Raw genomic sequence first — 19,863 nt, forward strand, 5'->3', positions numbered from 1 at the left:
TTTTTGGAATAGGGATTCTACATACTACATGCTACAATTTTTGAATTGTGAAAAATAACATTTCCGGTTTACAAGTTATATATAATCTGAACAGTGCCAAGAGATTTATCAGGTGGCTGCACAGAACTCCCATTAGCTGCTAATAAAATGTTATTTGAAAGAAACACCAACAATCCGTGAAAGTTTTGATTTAATTCAGACTTTAAATATAATAACACAGTGTTAAATATTCAACAAATGTTAAGAATTAATTTACAGTATAGCGAGTGACTTTCATAAACCGTGTCCACATACCACTTGTAAACGAATAAATATAATAATAAGAGTGCAACCTCGTCAGCTTGTGCAGCAATGAAGGCAAAGCTTTTCTTCACACACTTTAGCAGCTTTTTTAAATTCAAGGCACAGCAGCTCCCATTACTGACATACAGTACATCAGTACAGTACATCAGTTAAGAAACAACTACAGTGGCTGGTTATGGTGAACTTCCTGTCAGTCTGAAATAGTCTAAATGTGCGTATTGATCTGGAACATGTGAATCTTGGGACGGACAAAATCATAATTTCCTCTTTTGTCATCATTTAGGATTACATTGGAGGTGGTAAAGAAAGTATTAAGCGTCTCTCTCCATTATAGCTTATGACAGAAAAATGTTGCGCAGTGGATGTTTCGAGTGCAGTGTCCCTAAGCGTCCTTTACTTTTAAGGTCTTGATGCATCCTCATAAGACTTGTTTCCTTTTTCTCAAATCGACAGCATCCCTCTCTCATTATGTCAGATCGCTTTTTTTCGCCCACCAACAACAAAGACCAGCGAGCTACGGGTAAAAATCAGCCTGAGCGACTGCCACTCTGAGACGTCTCTGACAGCGTTGGTCGAAGATCTCCTTGCTCAAAAATCTTCCTCATTTGCTCCACGCAGGTTTCCGCGGCGACGTCTATCTCCTTGGCGAGCTGATACAGGCTGAGGAAGCCGTGCGGCAGGTCCTCCACCACCGTCAGACTCACGGGCTGGCCCATGTCCCGCAGCTTCTTGGCAAACATCACCGAGTCGTCCAGCAGGGCGTCCAGAGCAGAGGCCTGAGAGGGGACACAGGGAGGAATCAGGAAACAAGGTCTGGGAAACAACTACTCAAACATAGTTCTGCATTACTATTTCTACTGATATATCTGCAATAAGCGAATATCGGCCGGGCAGATTTATCCGTCTAGCTTTATTATAGTTCCAACACACATAAACATGAAGCTGTGTGTGTGCATGAAACTGGACCACACTGAGCTACTTAATGGTTTGTCGTGCATGCTTTTAGCCCAGTTAATAGTATGAAAATCCACTTGAAAACACATGAAACTTGTTTGGGGAAGGTAATCAGCCGTCTCTGTCTTAAGACAAAAATGCAACAAGACAAATACAGCCTTTGCTGTTGAAATTCTGGGCCAAACCAGCATGCAGTCCAGAAAGGAATAGAATTTTTAAGTGGAAGAATACCAGCACCAAGCAAAAATCTGTCATTATTATTGAGGATGTCATTCAGTCTCTGAGCCCAACACGAAGATATGTCGTTGTCATTTCGTACAAATCTTAAAGCCTGGTTCCAGATCTCAGTATTGAGGCCAACATATCAGGTTTCTTTAGCCATTCAAGTGAATTAATTAAGTAAAAGGAAATTGAATCTGAGTCTGATTATTAGGCTAAAAAATATAATTCATCTTAAATCTATGCCTTTGCTGAAGTTTGATATCTAAACTCTTACCACTATGTGCACAGGCGGCAGGCCTCTCAGCAGGCTGGCAGGAGCCAGCAGGGGCGACACAAACGGGTTCCTGATTACGGGGCAGGTAGTTGGGCGAATAAAGGCCAGACAGTCGGAGCGCAGCGGCTCAAAGCCCTCTGGGTAATCCACGTGATCTACACAGTTTGTCGCAGAGGCGCCAGCGGGTGTCGCGCCGTTCAGGGATCCCATTTGCGCCGACGACAGCGATCGCACTCCCCCCGTTGTCCGCATGGGGTCCAGAAAGGACTGGATCCAGTTGGAGGCTCCCTGGGTGAGATCGCTGAGCAGCGCTGCGGTGTCTCTGCCCAGAGCTCTCAGACTGCCGCTGTCCGCAGCCGTCTGCACCGTCTGGGAGTCTGCACCTGGGAGGGAGATGATGTGACGTGAGTGATGGGTCGGACAGACAAACAATAAACACACCTGAGGGAAAGAAGAACATGAGTGTGGCTCTTAACGATGCAGACTTTTTTCTGTTCTTACTGTAGAAACACAGATTGTTTGAGATGAACCGTTTATGGATTCAGTGTTACATAACCATTGTTAGAGGATTCAGAAAGCTCAGTGTTAAATCAGAGGCCTGTGGCAATGAATAATATCCAACTAGGTGGAGCCACACACTTTATATTTAGTGCAGAACAATGCACATAACAGCAGGTTAATTATTTTCATCAAACTGTTTTCTATGCGTGTGGCACCGGAAAGGGCTCTTGTGTTAAATGAGGCAGGATACAATGACACAAAACACACACACCTGCGTAGGCATTGATGCACTTCGTGAGGACACCTAGAGGCAACAGCGGGTCGATGAGCGTGAGCAGGCGAGATGGCGAGGCGTCAGTGGTGAGCAAGGTGGCGGGGTAGGCGGCCATGATGCCGTCGGGGACTCGGATGCCGGTGCATATGGCCTTCATGGACACAGTGATGCAGAGGTTTCCTCCGGCGCTGTCGCCCGCCAGGCAAACACGCTCAGCTGTGGAGCCTAAGGCACACGGACAGAGCTGTTAACACATGACCAACGAGGATAAATTCAACCAGGTCGATAAAGAACAGGGATTATATAACAGGCTGTTTGGTAGATGTTTTTAGACTAATCACTTGACACTACCATTACAGGCTGGAATGTTTTTCATGCATTTTTCACTGTAAATTGAATGCATTTGAATGTAGGAAAATTAGCTGGATAAAACAAGTAATCTGAAGAAGTCTCTTTGGGCATTTGTGCCACCTTAAAGACAAAACAATAACTAAAAATACAGTCAACAGATAATACAATAATCTTTTGTTGCAGCCCTAACACCACTAAACCTTTAATCCTATCATAATCACTTCTAAATTGTACCACATTTCTTTACTTTTATCTACCTTTTCTGCATGTGAGTGGGCACATATGTCACTTTCCATGTTCTGATAATGCCATACTGAGGACATAAGGTGCCCCTCCTCCTTAGGGACAACCCAAACACCAAACATGAAATGGGTACACTGTGTACATGTGCTATAAATACATCTGCAAAGGAAAAATCTGTGAAAGGGACACATATTCTCTATTTCTCTCTGTAGAATAGAATAATACAGCCGCCCCTGGAGCTGCTTGTGTGAATGCATTGGCACACATATTTGCATTCTGAATCAATAAATTCTGTTGATACTCATTTGCATGTATTTTAAAATCATATTTTTCTCATATCTGGGCAGTTGTATATGTTTATATACATGTAAGTATATACACAAGTGATCTTAACAAATACTGTATGTCACCAACATAACAACACAACAGTTATTTTCTTGTATTTCATTCATTCGTATCTTATCGTTAAAAAAAAAGAAAAAGTTTAACAGCAACGACCTTAAAGGTAAATGACAAAAAACTCTCTCAAAAAAAACCTAATTCCCACATATATAAATATTCAGTTACTTCCCAAATATAATCAGATTGACATAATAATCTGTTAAAATAAAAGACATGAATTCTCCCTGTTGGGTCACTACAGCCCTGTGTTGTGTGTGTGTGACGCCGTGCACACACATACCCAGCAGATGACAGTTGTTCAGAGCCCAGCAGTAGGCGTAGAAACATTCCTCCAGAGCTCTGGGAAACGGCGCTTCTGGTGACAGCGAGTAGTCCACAGAGAGGATGGGCACGCCCAGCTCCTTTGACCAAGTCCGCAGATAATTCTGATTAGTGAGGGGGGGGAGCAGAATAAATACGTGTGATGAATGGAAAATATGCTTACTTTTATTGTAAATTTTGTACAAAACTAAGTAAGACTACAACTAAGTAAGACTACAACTAATATACTACAAAAATATATATTTTTGGGTTTACTATACTCTTCTGTAGGGATTTTACATAGTTTTTATGTAAATTTTACAACCATTTTTTACAGTGTACAACTATTATTATAAGAGGATTAAGAGGATCAGTAGTAGTATTAACCCTGTGATATAGTTAACACCAGTGTTGTGCACCCTACCTCGTGGGATCTGGAAGTCTGGGCCACGAAGCCGCCTCCATGGAAGTGGATGAGCAGCCAGGGGGAGCGAGGCTGCTTCTGCACCCAGGGGAGATGGGACGCGGTGATGGCGGGGGGATCACTTCGAGAATAAGCTAGCAACTCTTCGCTCTCCTAATATGTGAAGGGACAAGTAGCAAGGCAATTAATAATCAAGAACACAAAGCAACAAAACATGCCATTCTCTTCCAAAATTAAGAGAATGACATGGAAATTACTTTTTCCAAACCTGGTGTCCACATTTTCTATGTCACAATATACATCTGGTTTATATGGAATTCCCCCAAAATTGCAATAATAGAGTTATTGATGGTAATATATCAATTCAGGTTTGATTGAACATTCCTTTGTTCACTTTTGTGTTCTATGTATCAAGCAGCCGATTGATCAGGTCTTCACATTTCAGCCCAATCTTTGGGGTTTTTGAGGCGTTCTATAACGACTTTTAAAGGGAGGTCCCTTTGTCAAAATCAGGTCAGATATTTCTTCACATGATGGACAAAAAGAGACAGAAAATGAATGTACAAACTTCTCACAGTCTGGTCCAGATTTGAATTCCTCACCACATCCTTGTACTAGACATGTAGAGTCTCACCTGTCCTTCTCGCAGCTCACAGGAGATCAGACGCATGTGGACTGGTCCGGGGCCCCAGTGGGCTATCGGAGGCGACACGGTGGCTGTAAGGCTGGGGTCCGAGGCCAGCGGGAGTTGCAGATTGACAGGGGGCAAGGTCAGGGTGAGGTTCACCTGCACCGGGTACGAGGCTATTCTGCTGAAGCCCTGGACGGAGAGAGACATGCAGGGGATTGAGCAGTTAAAACACTACAGAGGATTTCAGAGTCAAGAATCGGTGCAAGTATAATTGACCCTGCCTACTGCTAAAAGGCCGGACTCTGTGAGGTTCCAGAAGGACTTCCAGAATTGCATGTCCAGGTTCTGGGTTATGCGTTCGAACTCTGCGCCCCGCAGCTCCGGATCAATGACGTACTTCCCCGACGTAAGGAGGGAAAGGGCCGCCAAACCTGGAAGAGGAGGGGATGGTTTTAAGAATGAAACACTTCTGAAAAAGGTCCATCAATACCATGACATCACTGACAAAACAAAAACTTACCCAAACCCGACTGCTGTTTACCATACGTCTCTCCATATGTTACCATGCTTATGACAACGGTCTGAAGGAATGGACGAAGAGTTGGCGAGAACTGTGACGGACAAATAATATTTATAGCTTTAGTTTCAGATAGTTAAAAAGAGTGACGGATGTTTTTTTACCAAAATACTCCACTACTAAATTATAACACAAGACTTGCTATTCAGGATCTGATTTGTTTGGCTGTGACCTGACGAGAGGTGCTCATTGAGCGGTGAGAGCAATCGACAGGCTTGCATCCAAGTTATTTGAATTCTATTTCTGTGAGAAAACCAATTTAAGGGTGCTAAGAATTGGACAAAAATGGCTAACCTGAAATCCCAGACAGCGGCCGTAGAAGCAGGCCTTGTGCATGGAGCTGTACTCCTGCACGAACTGGCGGCTCAGGTCCCCGTCCTGCAGGGCGTACAGCTGGCCAAAGCCGTTGTCGTTGATCAGCTGCTGGGCGAGGTGCAGCAGCGCCCGGAGCTGGCACAGAGCGCTGCGGTACGCCTCCATCTCAGACGCGTTGTGGTCCGACCTGAAGAAGGCACTTGTGTAATTGGAGGCGATGTAGCGGCCCTTGTTGATGATGTGCAAAAGGCAAGACAGCAAGACCTGAAGGACAGAGAGAAAAGTAAAGCTTTTGCTGAGGAGGTAGAAAGGATAAGGATGGATATTCCATATTTTTGGTACTATGAACAAATCCCATGAAAAGACCAAAACCAACATTGTCAATACCTAAAGTACTTGGAAATGCTGATAAAAGGGAATCTAAAATAAAATACTTTGATTTAATAGATATATTCTAATATACGTAATAGTTTTAGACTTTGAACTCTTGGTCAAAACAAGAAAATCCGTTATGGGAAAATTGGCAAATACTGTATATTCTCACCATTTTGGGATATTTCATTACATTTATCACCTTTATAACACTTATGTTAACAAACAACCAAGCCAGAATCAAACAGGAAATACACTTGTTTTTGTATAATAACTTATCAGCAGAAAGATCTCACAGCTCAGAAATGAGCAGCAAGTGGAGCAATGCATCCCGTCAGCGGGTTCAGTCGTACCTTGGCCAGGGTGCGGTAGCCATTCCCGGGCGTTTGTGCATCAAAGTCGTAATGGTGGAAGACGGCGGTGAAACTGGCAATCACGGGCTCCAGGGCTCGGCCATGCTCCTGAATCTCTCTCATACAAGTGACCAGGCGGCCGGCAATGGCCCCGTACGGCAAATCGGTGGGCCCACAAAAAATAGAAATGTTGTTTTCACAAACTGTCTCCAAGGCTGCGAACACAACCTTGTAATCCATATCTGAGGCTGGGGGAAGAAAGAGAGACAAGAGAACCCTTATTTAACCTCCTTGATATCTGCCTCTGCAGCTCTCGCCTCAGCAGACATGTGATGCTCACTGAATGTCTGGCAGAAAAAGGGACCATCACACCAAAGGGTTAGCACGCAAATCTCAATGACCTCATCTCTTGCAGCAACACTCATTGCTCATAGTGATCATTGTCTTGGTATCTGCTTGGTCAGGGGTTGAAGTTCAACTACAGCCTGGGGATAGTTCTTTGAAACTAGGCCAGTCAAGCCTAGCTGACGGTGACGACATCAAGCACTGGATGGATTTAATCACAACAAAAGTCCAGATGGAACATCAATTCTAACCTTTTTTATTTTAATAATAACACAAAGACACGGACAAGATGAAACGACCGGATGTCTTATTCAAACGTGCATATCCGTTGTCGGATTGATTGCAAATATTAAAAAGTCTGCTCTCTTTCTAGTCAGCTGAAAGAATGAAAATCAACATAAGTTGGCCCTGATCTACCTGTCAAAGCGAGGACTCCATGAAAAATAGCATAACAGGATGGGATCACTGATAATGGCTTTTAAATATTTTATAAATGTTTTCTTTTTTATAAATACTTTTTTTCAAGCATCGGAGGAGGTTTATATTGAATTTTACTTGTACATCCTGAACTACATCCTTTGGGTGATTAGTCATACATATTACCATGCTACATTAAAGCCATCACGCTAATGTTCATGCAGACACTAGAACCGTTGTGCTTTGCAGCTTTAAATACTCTTAAAAATATGACATTTCTGCAGTGTCACAGCAGCTGTCCGTGCAAACAGCCTGGTGCAAAATATGAAATCAGGACACTGTTCCTAGACACTTTAGGCTTTATCACACTTCTGACACATGCTTGATTTTTGTCTGGTTTGTCTATTTCTGCCCAGTAGCCAGTGTCTTAATGGTCAGAAGTTTAGTTTTATGACAACAGCAATAGGCCAGTCCAATGCTCTTTGAACCACTTACACAAGACATACGGTCCCTGTACGGAACATTTAATGCCACTAGGCCAGTGTGATCTGCATTTGAGCACAGGATAGGCTGTCTCCAGGACACTCAACAGCAAAAAAGAAAACACTGATATCTTTTAATGTTCCTGTATCTTCAGCTGACATTTTAATCTCCCTATTTGATGGTCTAAATGTGCTTTCAAGGAGTGTTTCCCACTGCCAGAAGTATAATCCTGTTGGTGAAATACAACATCCCTTCCTTACATTCTCACAAAAAAGTTTTTCTTGAAAACAATTACATTCAAAATACCGGCTTTAAAGATTATCATAATCAGGCTTAAATGACAAATTACCTTTTTCTATCTAACGTTAAATGAAATCAAGAATTGTGAAAGGAGAATGAGTCGGATATGAATGGGTCTTATGTATTGTGGATATGAATGCATTGATGTTTGATGTTAGACGGACCCTATCAAAAGATAGCATACTGCATATTATCTTACACATGAAGGTATTTTATATTTTTGTTGGAATACGATTATAAGCAAAACCTAATGGTCGAAAGGATGACATTATATAAAGTGTTATTATGCAAAAAAAAAAGAATAATCAAGGATTTAGAATAGCCTAGTTTCATTTTTAGTCACTCTGTTTATGAGTTTTCAGTTTCTGTTTTGCAGAACTCGGGTCTTGACTCCCTTTCCCCCCCTGCTGAATAAAACCATTTTGGTAAACAAAATGAAAAGCCCTGGTTGTCCTCGAGCAGCCCCTTTAAACCAAAAACAGCTGATAGCTGACGTAAACCTGTGAACAGGCTAGCCTCCGTCACATCCCAACACCAACACTGATATCACTTTCCAGCACATATCAGCTTCACATGATAGAAAACGTATTTTCGTGATTTAGGGCATTTTCTGTCAACTTCCTCTAGCATGTCTCCGATCCTTCACACCACAAACTTAAATAATCGTTCTTACTATACTAGTTACAGAGCAACGGTGGCTGACAACGACACCAAGTTGGAGGACTTTAAAGTGTCGATACCCTGTTGCTTTCTGTTTTTACAGCCGTGTAAAAATGATCAAATAAAACCACATCGTTTCACATTCGTCTCTAACATTCGCCGTCACGATACAACGCTAGACAAGGGGCCAAGCACGACTCATGTGATATGCGTGACATGTTTTAGTCAAATAGACTTCTCTTACCTACCATGGAGTTACCCGACCCGCATCCTCTTCCTTGATGTTTCTGTCAGGGCGCCCGCAGAATGCTGGGTAACGTCATGTGAGCAGTGCGCGAGGCTCCCGCGACGCGCGTGCCCCGGTGAGCAGGCTGTTAGCATAATGAAGGGGTCAACAGGTAAGCTAAGCTAGCACATTTACAAAGTCAGTGGTGGAACTAACCAACCACAGTTACTTCAGTACGTCACTGTACTTGACTACAGCGTTGAGCTAGTTGTACTTTACTTGAGTCCTTTCATTCCATTTTACTTCTCACGTTTCTCCACTAACGTCACATTTATTCGACAGAGTATATTTACTTATCATACTATATATATTTATTATAGTGTGGTAATAGTATTATTACTCATGTACAGGATCTGAATACTTTTGAAGGTGCCCCACTGCTCAGACTATTTGTATATATCACTGTGCTATAACTGTTTTAATGATGAGAAAGAGCCAGTGGTGGATAGTAACTTAGTAAATTTACTCAAGTATAAATAAACAATTTTGAGGTGCTTTACTTGGGTAACGTACTTCCATTTTCTGCTGTACTTCAACAATTCAGAAGGAAATATTGTATTTCTTATTACATTACATTACAGTCATTTAGCAGACGCTTTTATCCAAAGTCAGTAGTATATTACATATCATTCACCCATTCACACACTGATGACAGGCTACCATGCAAGGTGCCACCATCAGACTCTAACTAACATTCATGCAACATCCAGTCCACACCGATGGCAAGCCTTCGGGAGCAACTTGGGGTTAAGTGTCTTGCCCAAGGACACATCGACTGCTGAAGCCGGGTATCGAACCACCGACCCTCTGATTGGAGAACTACCTTGCTCTCCACTACGCCACAGCCGCTTATGGCAATACACAAATTGAATACCATTAGTTTATAGTTACTTTGCAAATTCATCAACAAATAACTTATGATATGTTATTATAGATAAAGACTGTATTGATCCCTAAGTGAAATTAACGAGCCATCAGGCAGTAATATAAGCCCTATCTCTAGCAGCTGCAACATTTAATTGATGTACACATTACTGCATCAATAATTATAATTTATTTATATAGGCTATATGATACCGAAATAGTATATCTACGCTCTGGTATTGTAATTTTTTACTTAAATTAAAGATCTGAGTGCTTCTTTCACCACTGCAAAGAGTAGTGTTTTAATGATGAAAATATTGGCAGAGAGGCCTGAATTATGGCAGTTTGGGATCATATCACATACATCTTATTCCCTGCATGAGTTTGATTAAAGAGCGACTAAGTATTTAATGTAATGTTTACCTACTTTAATCAATTGACTATATTATATAGGCTGCAAATAAAACACCTGAAAGCCCCATTCCCCCAAGATGATGAAAAAATAGTAACAATGTGAAAAAAAAAACATTTTATGAGATTTTTAATTTCTAAATCAAAGGTATGACACAATGTCAATGTTATGACATAATTGGTCAACATTTAAACTTGTCAAAATGTTTTCACACATTTTGTCATTTTAATGTAATTTTAAGTTATTGGCTTATTGAGGAATCCTCTTAAATACAGCCTTTCCCCAGACATCACTATGGCTCTGTTCTATTCAACAGTGTAATAACAAATAACAGCATGCACATTACCAGGACCCTGAAACTGTAGCAGCTAAATGGAATTCAGCCATCATTCATTTTATCTTGCTTTTCCTGCTGTGACATGTCAAATGTAGATCTACTAGTAATGTCTTCTGTGGAAAGAGGCCATGAGCATTGGTGTTCTGTGTACTGTTATGGTACACTTTCTCCTCCTCATTGTTGTACAAACACAGAATACAACAAACAGTAATGAGTAGAAGAAATGTGCAAGAACAGTAAATACTGCAGTATGTGATGTGATTATGGGAGTCTCTAGTGGCCATCACATTATCTGCAGCACTCTGGACCAGTTTTGCTCTACCGAGTGCCTAGACTTGGACGTTAAAGGGACAGTTCACCCCAAAATCAAAAATACTTATTTTTTTAGACCTTGTTGTGAGCAGTTTCATGTAGGACCTTTTTTCATTTAACAAGGTCTGTGGATTATATTGAGTAATTTAGTCATTATTTATGGAAAGATACATTGCTGTTGAATTTATTCGGCGCTTTGAGCTAGACAAACCGAGTGCCACATAGTCCCATTATATTCGACAGATGGAAGACATCTCAACGGCAATTCATACCAAAACATTCTAGCTTTAAAAAAAAAAAAAAATACAAGTAAGAGGAAAAACGTGTTTTTTGATTTTGGGAAGAACTGTCTATGTAATGCTCTTACAACCACAAGACTGGCGAGAGCTAAATTTTGCCAAAAGCCCCCAAAATTATCTAAATATCTTCTTTGAGTTGAGCTCTGTTGTGATTTTGATTGTGACTTCCTGGAATATATTAAATGATTAATACAAATTTAAATAATCCTACAGGTTATCATTAATTCAATTATTTTTTCAATAGAAAAATAATTGATTGCTGCCCTGAAATTTGTAATTTTAATAGAATAAGTTGTTTAAATTTGCCAAATGTCCTCTGAACCACGTTTTTAAAAAGAATAAAAACATGTAGATGAAACGAAGTTGATGATATACCTCTCACCATGTGAAGTCTTTAAAATACAATTCAAAGGTTGAGCTCAGGTGTTTCAATCTACAGGCTAATGTGAGGTAATTGCTTTTTATAACCTCCGCTATTTGCTTTCTTATCTCAATGAACAGCATCACAAGGGCAGAAATATCCGAGGTGAGTGAATAATCTTATGAAATTAAAAATGTCTCTCTGAAACACCCCGTTGGAGGTGACTCATGTATTCAGCAGAGTCAATCAGTTAAATAATTTAATGGGTGTGTTCTTTATTGTGGTAATTTATTGCTTATTACGCAGCATTCAAGTGTTGACATGACAGTGTGGGGAAAGTATCACCTGCTCTTCAATTATAATAAACTTACAGTACACCGTATATAAAGTATTAAAGCACATATAGAAGGTCACCTCAGTTGTCTTCTGTTGGTTCAACATTTGTTGGTTCAACATTTGTTCAACATTTGTTGAACCAACATCTGTCACTTACTTGAACCATAAACTTAGACGCTTTCTTCATCTGATGTCCTTGCAGGTTTCACTGCTCTTATTTAACATCCTCTCTGCAATCTGACACCATAAACAGACTGGGAGGCAAATGGACAGTGACTTTTCCTAAACAGCTACATTCAGTAGTGGGAAAAGTACAGTTGTACAAAGTTTCAGACAATTGTCTCACCCATGTGGAAAATATCAAGAACAATTTGCCAGATATTAAGAATAATACTTTTCATTTACACTACATTTCAACACTAATACTTATTTGGAGTGTTTATGAGCAGGATTTTATATGACCAAAAATTTAAAAAAAGCTGAGTCACACTAGGCATTCATTAACAGACACAAGCCTGTAAAATCAATTAGCCATGGGTTGTCTGGGACAATAACTAATCCAAATAATTACACTGAATACTGGTAAATAAGATAAGATAATTCTTTATTAGTTAGAAATTTACCATGAGCATGATCACAAGAATGAGGATATTTTGTTTTCTTTGTGAAATGCTGATGATTCCTCGTGACACAGCATTCTTTACTGTAAACCTTCCTGTGACTTAACATGCAAGTCAGTACTCAAGATGATAAGAGAGTTACATACTAACCCTAACCCTGGTGTCAATGCTTTATGTGACACTGTGTGACATGCCTGTGGTGTCTGATGAAAATAAATATGGTGGTGCTGTCATTTTACGCAACTGAGTGCTTCCATTCACATGAAGGGTAATGAATTAATAAAATAAAAAAAGGTTTCAAATGAAGTACTCTATAGAGTGCTAGAGGGATGACGTATATTTTGTAGGCCAACCAAGGAAGTTGGCACTGGTTCCCTCAACAAAAAAGCAATGGGATATGGATTTTGGATTATTACAAAAAATAATCCCTGTGGCAAACACATGTTTATGATACTTACATGTCTTGTTCAGCAAGATAATCTTCAAAAATGGACACCACTTTAATGATTTTCAAAGTGTTAATGCATTCAGTAGAAGTTAAAAGCTAATGTTATGCTATAAACAAACTAGACTACTACATAGTCTAATTAAGTATAAACAGCAAGGCTGTTAAGGCAGACTTGTGGTCGCAGTGATGACTTTTGTAGTCTCATTTAGCCGTTTGTTAGCAACTGCTCTTTTTAAAACACGTAAATGGCTTCAGAATTCACGAGGGTGGTATTTCCTGACATATGTAATATTGTAGAACAAACGTTTAAATATCTTAAGCTTGTGTTAACCACAGCACTTATTTCAGGCATCTAACCAAAAATACATAAAAAACACTAATTTCTGGGTTTCAGGAGTCATTCCTGCAGCACTCTATTGGTATCGGTATAACTTTGAGGCCCCTGGTATTGGTACTGGTATCGTCATTTTTTTATTGATATCCAGCACTAGTTTTGGCCCTTCAACACTATTATTTAGACTTGACTATATATTTATGTTATAACTGTTATAACTCGATATAATGTCAGGAAATAGTAACTGAGCGTGAAGTCTTCATATTGTTTAAGTCTGACCAACAGTCCAAAACCAAAAGATATTCAATTTGCTATATAAATGCAACAACTCCTCACATTTCTGAATCTGGAGCCGGACAATGTTTCACATTTTAGCTTGTGAAATGTCTGAATGGTTATTTTCTGTGAATCTTACATCAAATTATCATCTAATCAATTGATTTGACAACCTACATCTCAAAATCTTCTTAAATGGATTGGGCTGATATTTTCTAGATGACTTTGATGATCCCCTGACTTTTGCTTACTACTCTTATTATATGAATCATTTATGTCATATACATTGAATGTGTTGTAACTCTGTTATGCTGTTCATTCTGTACACATGACATCTATTGCATTCTGTCCATCCTGGGAGAAGGATCCCTCCTCTGTCGCTCTCCCATAGGTTCTTCCTTTTTTCTCCCTGTTAAATGTTTTTTTTAGGGTTTTTCCTGTGCCGATGTGACGGTTCCGGGACAGAGGATGTCGCATGTGTACAGATTGTAAAGCCCTCTGAGGCAAATTTGTAATTTGTGATTCTGGGCTATACAAAATAAACTGAATTGAATTTAATTGAATTATCTCCACCATGAGGCCAATATTTATGTTTTTTTATGTGAAATGTCTAGACAACTTTTGGATAGATTGCAGTGAAATTTTGTGCAGACATTCATGACCCACTGGATGATTTCTAATCACTTTGGCGATCTCTGACTACTCATCTAGCGCCATCATCAGGTCAACTACTTTGGTTCATGTTTAGTGCAAATACTTTCTTCACTAATGACCTTCCCATCAGCATCAGCTGTACTTTGTGTTTAGTGCTAATTAGCTAATGTTAGCATGTTAACATGCTAAACTAAGACATTGTCAGTGTTAGACCTGTTAGCATTGTCATTTGGAGCATGTTAGCATTTAGCTTAATTTTATTATATATTTAATGGAATCTCTCCTATTAATAATTGCACTTCTCTTAAAGAAATGGATGCTGATTTATTGCATTTGTGACTCAAGAAGATGAAATTCTGATGATAGCACACCTTCTAACCAGTTTCCCATTGATAAAGGTCAGGTCACAACCACAGCCACCTCTTTGATGACCGCTGCACTTACGGAGACCCTCTAATGACCACTGACCTTAGATACAGGTGTCAGAACCTTTCCTTAGTCAGGGTAGCAATCGATGTAACCAGTTTACTCATAAACTGTCAACAGAGCTGCCGTGCAAACAGCTCCCCAGAAGCCCATGCTGGTGTTCTCTTGCAGGACACGGAAAGGGAAGGTGCAACTCTCATTGTGGTTTAATTCATTGTGGTTTGATGTGTTAAGAAGAGTTTAGATTTCTTCTTTATGCAGCTTATCGTATCAGGGTTGTAGAAAGAGGGCTGATATTTCTGGCCCTTTTTGTTTGCGTCTTTGTTGTCCTTAGATTTCCTAGAATGTTAGTTCTGCTTTTTGTTTTATTGTCACTGATATATCTCCAACACTTGTTTACAGATTTCAAGGAAATGTAGTGAATAGTTAGGTCATGGGATAAGGAGGAAGATTTTGGTGCAAATCCATGAAAAAATACCTGAACTTTTCCTGATTGTTTGCTTGTTATATTTAAAAATGTCTTATCAATGCAATGCAGTTCAATTTATTTATTTATTTTACTTTTTTTTTGTTATTGACAGCAATTGAGACCCAGATATGTAGGTTTGACATTGTTTACCGATCCAGGAAGTATGTCAAATGGAAGAGAGACAATTTACGAATTCAGTTTCAGTCTTATTCATCGAAAGGCTAATAAATAACAGGTATAATTTCCTCATTAAACATTCCTAGCTTGCTTTGCCAATGAGACATGGAACAGGAAACAAGACATGAGTAAAACATTTTTGGGATTGCTGTTAAATACTTGATTTCTGGAAAGGCCCAGAAATCAAGTAATCAAAAATTTTCTCAACTTTCCCAAATGTCTGCGCTTACTAGTCCAAAGTGAGATTGAACAAATTTCTGGAGGTTCCCTCCAAGGAGATTAGGAGCTGCTACGGCTGTTTAAATGTTAACTAAAGGGATGGTGCCCAGCAGGGAGACAAACCTTGATTAATGACTCATGAGAAAAGAAACGGCATGTCCAAACTAAGGTTCATTTACAAGTCTCTGTCACCTAAACACACATGTATAGTGGCAATGAAGGCTCAACACAGTCAGTGTTGTGCAGTGTGGCCAAGAGGAGGGGAGGTTGGGGGTGCAGGTGCTCCTCTCCAATAAGGGAGACAAAGGAGTCACACTGCCTTCCTGTCTTCATATCACTTGATACTTACTGAATACACATTTATGTCAAACTCTGAGAAACACACACACACACACACACACACACACACACACACACACACACACACACACACACACACACACACACACACACACAGTGATAGGCACAAGCAGGCAAGGATACTGCCAGTTTGTCCTAACTTTTCTATTTTTTATTTAGCCAGCAAGGTGCCAATGGGACACAGTATGATATTTCATCTTTCAGAAAATCCTGGTAAAGATTATAACAATAATTCCACATAAAATTTGTAGTTTTGACTGTCATTCTGACAAAATTGGTTACATTGCTAGTGTAAGTGAAAGGAAAATGAAGGTGAATATACCTGAAATGTATGTTACATAATTTATTTGCACCGCAAACTGCCTTTACCTGCAACTAGGTGATGGGTAAGGGTTGAACCAGGATGTGGCCCCAAACAGTTTGGATAATTACTTTAATATGTGCTTTTTTTTCTTCTTAATCCAAGTAAGTGGTTTAGATCACTGGTTACCAATGTTTTTGGCCTCCGACCCCTTAAAATGAATCTACGTCTCCCTGTAACCTTTCACAACAGAGTGCATATGTCCATTAGTGGTGACCAGTCCAACTAAAAAGTGATGTTTGTGTCTCAAATTGCTTCATTTCGATTTTCAGTCAATGAAGAGGTAAAACTAGCCGGTATCTCACAAAGAAAAAATGAAATATTTGGACAATGAGTCACAAACAAATGCATTATTTTGTGTAAAAAAAGAACTGCAATTATTTTTCTTCTTTCCGTTTTATCATTTTGTTGTCACCAAGATGTGATGCCATGGTCCGCTGGTTTAGATAATATGGGTAAACTTGCTTGTGCTGCTGACCCCATTGGACTCCATTAGAAAGATGTGTGAGGCAGTCCGGTTATCTGTCAATGAATGTTCAAAATTAATACAGCAGTGGCTGAGAAACCTGACTTTTAGTTCCTAATATGGGGTAAGTTCCAAAAATGCTGGATCCTACATTTCCCATAATGCAACCAATAGCATCACTTGATGGGTCACTATCTCACTGTAAGGTAGCTAATTGTTTTCAGACACGTATTTTCATTATTGATTAATCCGCCAAGTATAATCTCCATTAACTGATTCATTGTTTGGTTTATCAAATGACAGAAAATACAGAAAAATGCCCAATTCCAAATTATTAAAGCCCAAGGTGTGGTCTTTAAATTGCCCCTTTCAGAATTTATTTAAAATCCAAAGATGTTCACAGAAGACAAGAAAAAGCAGCAAATCTTCAAAACTGAAAAGCTTATTAAAAAGGTAACTTCATTATGTCGATCGACCAATCAAGTATTTGTTCATACTGAGTAGTACTCTCTATGACTAGTAAACTGTGCTTGATGTATGAAAATAGAAATTATGGCCAACATTGAAAAAAACATGATGTGAGATTTTTTTTTTTTTTTTTAAATCAAGAAACATACCAACTTCAACCAAGCCTTTATTAAATGTTTGTTTGTATACGGACATACAATGTATTCAAAGAAGAATTAGCTTCTAAAATTAGGTTACCTTGCAATAAATTTGGAAGTTTAACATCAGTGAAAACTTGCCTATAAAGCATTCACACCCAAAAATAATAATACCCAAGTCAGGACCAGAGCATCAAATCTACCATTGAGTAAAGTAGCCAAACTAGCTGGTCTGGGTACAGAGTGGGAGGAGACAGACAAGCATCAGAATGGGCTGAGCTTCACCTGCTGTAAATAGCTGTATCCTTAGCAGAGAGGAGAGAGCGGGCCACAATGCTCAGGCCAGGTAAAGATGTGGACCTAAGTAAGAACAAGTGACCTGACAGGGAAGGAGGGGACACAGGAGAGGAATGAGAGACTCATTATCTGATGTTGACCTGAGCACTTGAGTCAACAGTCTAAATTACTTTTGCATCAAGAGTTTCTGTAGTGGCTTTCCACAAACATGGCAGCCAGAGGGAGATTTGCTCTTTTTCTCTGCATTCTGCTGATGGTGTCCAGAGGCCCGAGCCTGGCCAATGAGGCCCCAGAAGACCACCATGGCGCTAGCAGTGCAACATCAGGACACGACGCGAACCAAGAGACCAATGGGAGCAGTGTTCATGAAAGTACTCACGGAGAGAGTGGGCATGGAGGGGGGCCCATAACAACTTTACCTATTGTGAGCTGGAAGTGGCACCATGTCACCACCCCGTACCTGGTGGCCCTTTGGATCCTGGTCAGCTGGCTCTGCAAGCTCAGTGAGTCCTAACAAGTGAAATGATCAATACCACAGTGTACAGTACTTTCAATTAAGCAAAAGTACACAAGTGTTATCAGCCAAATCTACTAATATCAAAAGTAAAACCCCTTTCAGATTATATTATATTATTTGTAGTATTTGGTAAACTATGGTGCCTTTTAGAGTAAAATAGAACATAAAGCAGGGTATGCTTTAGAGCGGGGCTACCTTGGGATTGACAGGTCGCTACCACGGCGTTGTCTGGTCTGGGAGTTTTCCTTGTTTTCGTCTTTGAACTTTAACCCTTTCGCAGTGTATTTTCAGTTAGTGAAAATCAATTGGTTGCCTAAACATGTCCTATTCAGCCTTTGGGGATACTATGAGTCCATCTTTAGTCACTTCTGTTTGCAAAAAAACAAACCTGTGACAGCCAAAAACCAAGAAAGCGACAGCTAAAATGCCAAACTCTAGGTTTCAAAACAGTGGTCCACTGGATGACGTCATGTTGGCTACATCCACTTCTTATAGGTCTATTGTTATCAGTGATGGATTAGCATTTTAATGTTGTAACAGGATGAGGTAGAGCTAATTTTAATTTGGGTAGTTTATTCTCTAAAATGTATCATAGTTTAAAAGCTGATCATACACTAATCAGCCAGTTAATTAGGCACAGTCATTGAAGCTAAAGCTAATACAACAGTCCTGCATGAATCCTACCTTCGTGAAGTTTACAATCATCAGTTTTTGAGGAGTAGAATCAACTCGGTGGTCATTTCGGAAGCTGGAGTTTGTGATGTTGTTGAATTGTACCGCATAAAACTCAGAGGAACATTCATTTTGTGTTCCCTTTAGAAAACTTCTTAACTTTTTACAATAGAAGGGTCCGACAGTCTGCCCCGCATAGTCCTGGTCCTGGTTCTGGTTCTGGTTCTGCCGTGCCTCCCTTACCTCTAGCGAGTCCATCAGTGCGTCCTGGGTCTCCAGCAGAGTGGTGTCGTTGTTGGCCCCCAGCGGGGATCATTGGAGCTGCAAGGCGAAGCTCTGCTCCTGGCTGGAGATGGAGCCTCTGCTGCTTGGTGCTGAGCTCTCCTCCTCCCGCCGAAGCTCACATTATAGGACGAAGGGGGCTGTGAAGCCAGATCTGGGTCTCACCGCGTTGGGCTAGTCCCTGCAAGACGACCCGCTAGAGTCCTAATTGAAGGAGTTTTTGGTCAACCTGTGTGCTGTAAATTGCTTTGCCTGATTTTGCAGTGAGTCGGACCTGAAGAAAGGCATATAAAATAACTATTAGAAATAGCCAATGATGGTCTTGTTTGCTTATGTAGGTCAAACAGTGGCTTCATTAATGGTAATGATGGTGTTGAGTTAAATCAGTGAATTAAATACCTGAGTCATTTCATTGCATATATATCGTCATATCGCCCAACCTCATTCCAAGGTTTATGGGTTTGAGTGCAACTATGTTTGTAAAATATTTATATAAATGTATAAGATGTCTGTTCATCAAAATTGAACGCTTCGATCGGACAAAATCCCCTTCTGAAATAATGAATTGGGCAAAATCGGGGTTATCAAGAGAGATTGACCTTCGCCAGATGAAACACTGGTCTTGTCCTAGAACGGTCATTAGCATTTACTGTATACACAACAGACGCAAATGGGTTGCGGCACTGTGGACAATGTAAATGAATGAGCATGCATTTGTGTGTCGTGTGTCTGCGTGCATGTGTTTGTGTACACCTCCACTGGCATAAATATG

The 19,863-nt window shown here is 40.1% G+C and overlaps 1 protein-coding gene across 2 annotated transcripts; it reads right to left on the reverse strand.

Moving 5' to 3' along the window:
- Nucleotides 1-106: 106 nt before the first annotated feature.
- lipea (lipase, hormone-sensitive a) lies at nt 107-9,054 on the reverse strand. 2 transcript variants are annotated; one of them, XM_054605718.1, is made up of 11 exons: nt 8,946-9,054; nt 6,497-6,744; nt 5,751-6,035; nt 5,400-5,490; nt 5,165-5,310; nt 4,883-5,068; nt 4,249-4,401; nt 3,805-3,949; nt 2,526-2,753; nt 1,754-2,136; nt 107-1,079 (listed from the first exon to the last, which is right to left on the reverse strand). In XM_054605718.1, exons 1-11 carry the CDS (start codon nt 8,950-8,952, stop codon nt 831-833), a joined length of 2,121 nt encoding a protein of 706 aa, XP_054461693.1. In that variant the 5' UTR covers nt 8,953-9,054; the 3' UTR covers nt 107-830. The 2 variants fall into 2 exon arrangements, with proteins under 2 accessions (XP_054461693.1, XP_054461694.1); XM_054605719.1 differs by having other exon boundaries at nt 8,950-9,053.
- Between the last annotated feature and the right edge of the window lie 10,809 nt (nt 9,055-19,863).

Source organism: Anoplopoma fimbria, chromosome 10 (genome assembly GCF_027596085.1).
Source record: "Anoplopoma fimbria isolate UVic2021 breed Golden Eagle Sablefish chromosome 10, Afim_UVic_2022, whole genome shotgun sequence".
NCBI classification, from domain to species: domain Eukaryota; kingdom Metazoa; phylum Chordata; class Actinopteri; order Perciformes; family Anoplopomatidae; genus Anoplopoma; species Anoplopoma fimbria.

Bases quoted from the DNA above. Each gene is read 5' to 3' on its own strand.
- lipea (XM_054605718.1), bottom strand. The intron at 3,950-4,248 runs GTAGGGTGCACA...CTCACTAATCAG, and splicing joins AGACTTCCAGATCCCACGAG to AATTATCTGCGGACTTGGTC. The intron at 1,080-1,753 runs GTAAGAGTTTAG...GTCCCCTCTCAG, and splicing joins TGCCGCCTGTGCACATAGTG to GCCTCTGCTCTGGACGCCCT.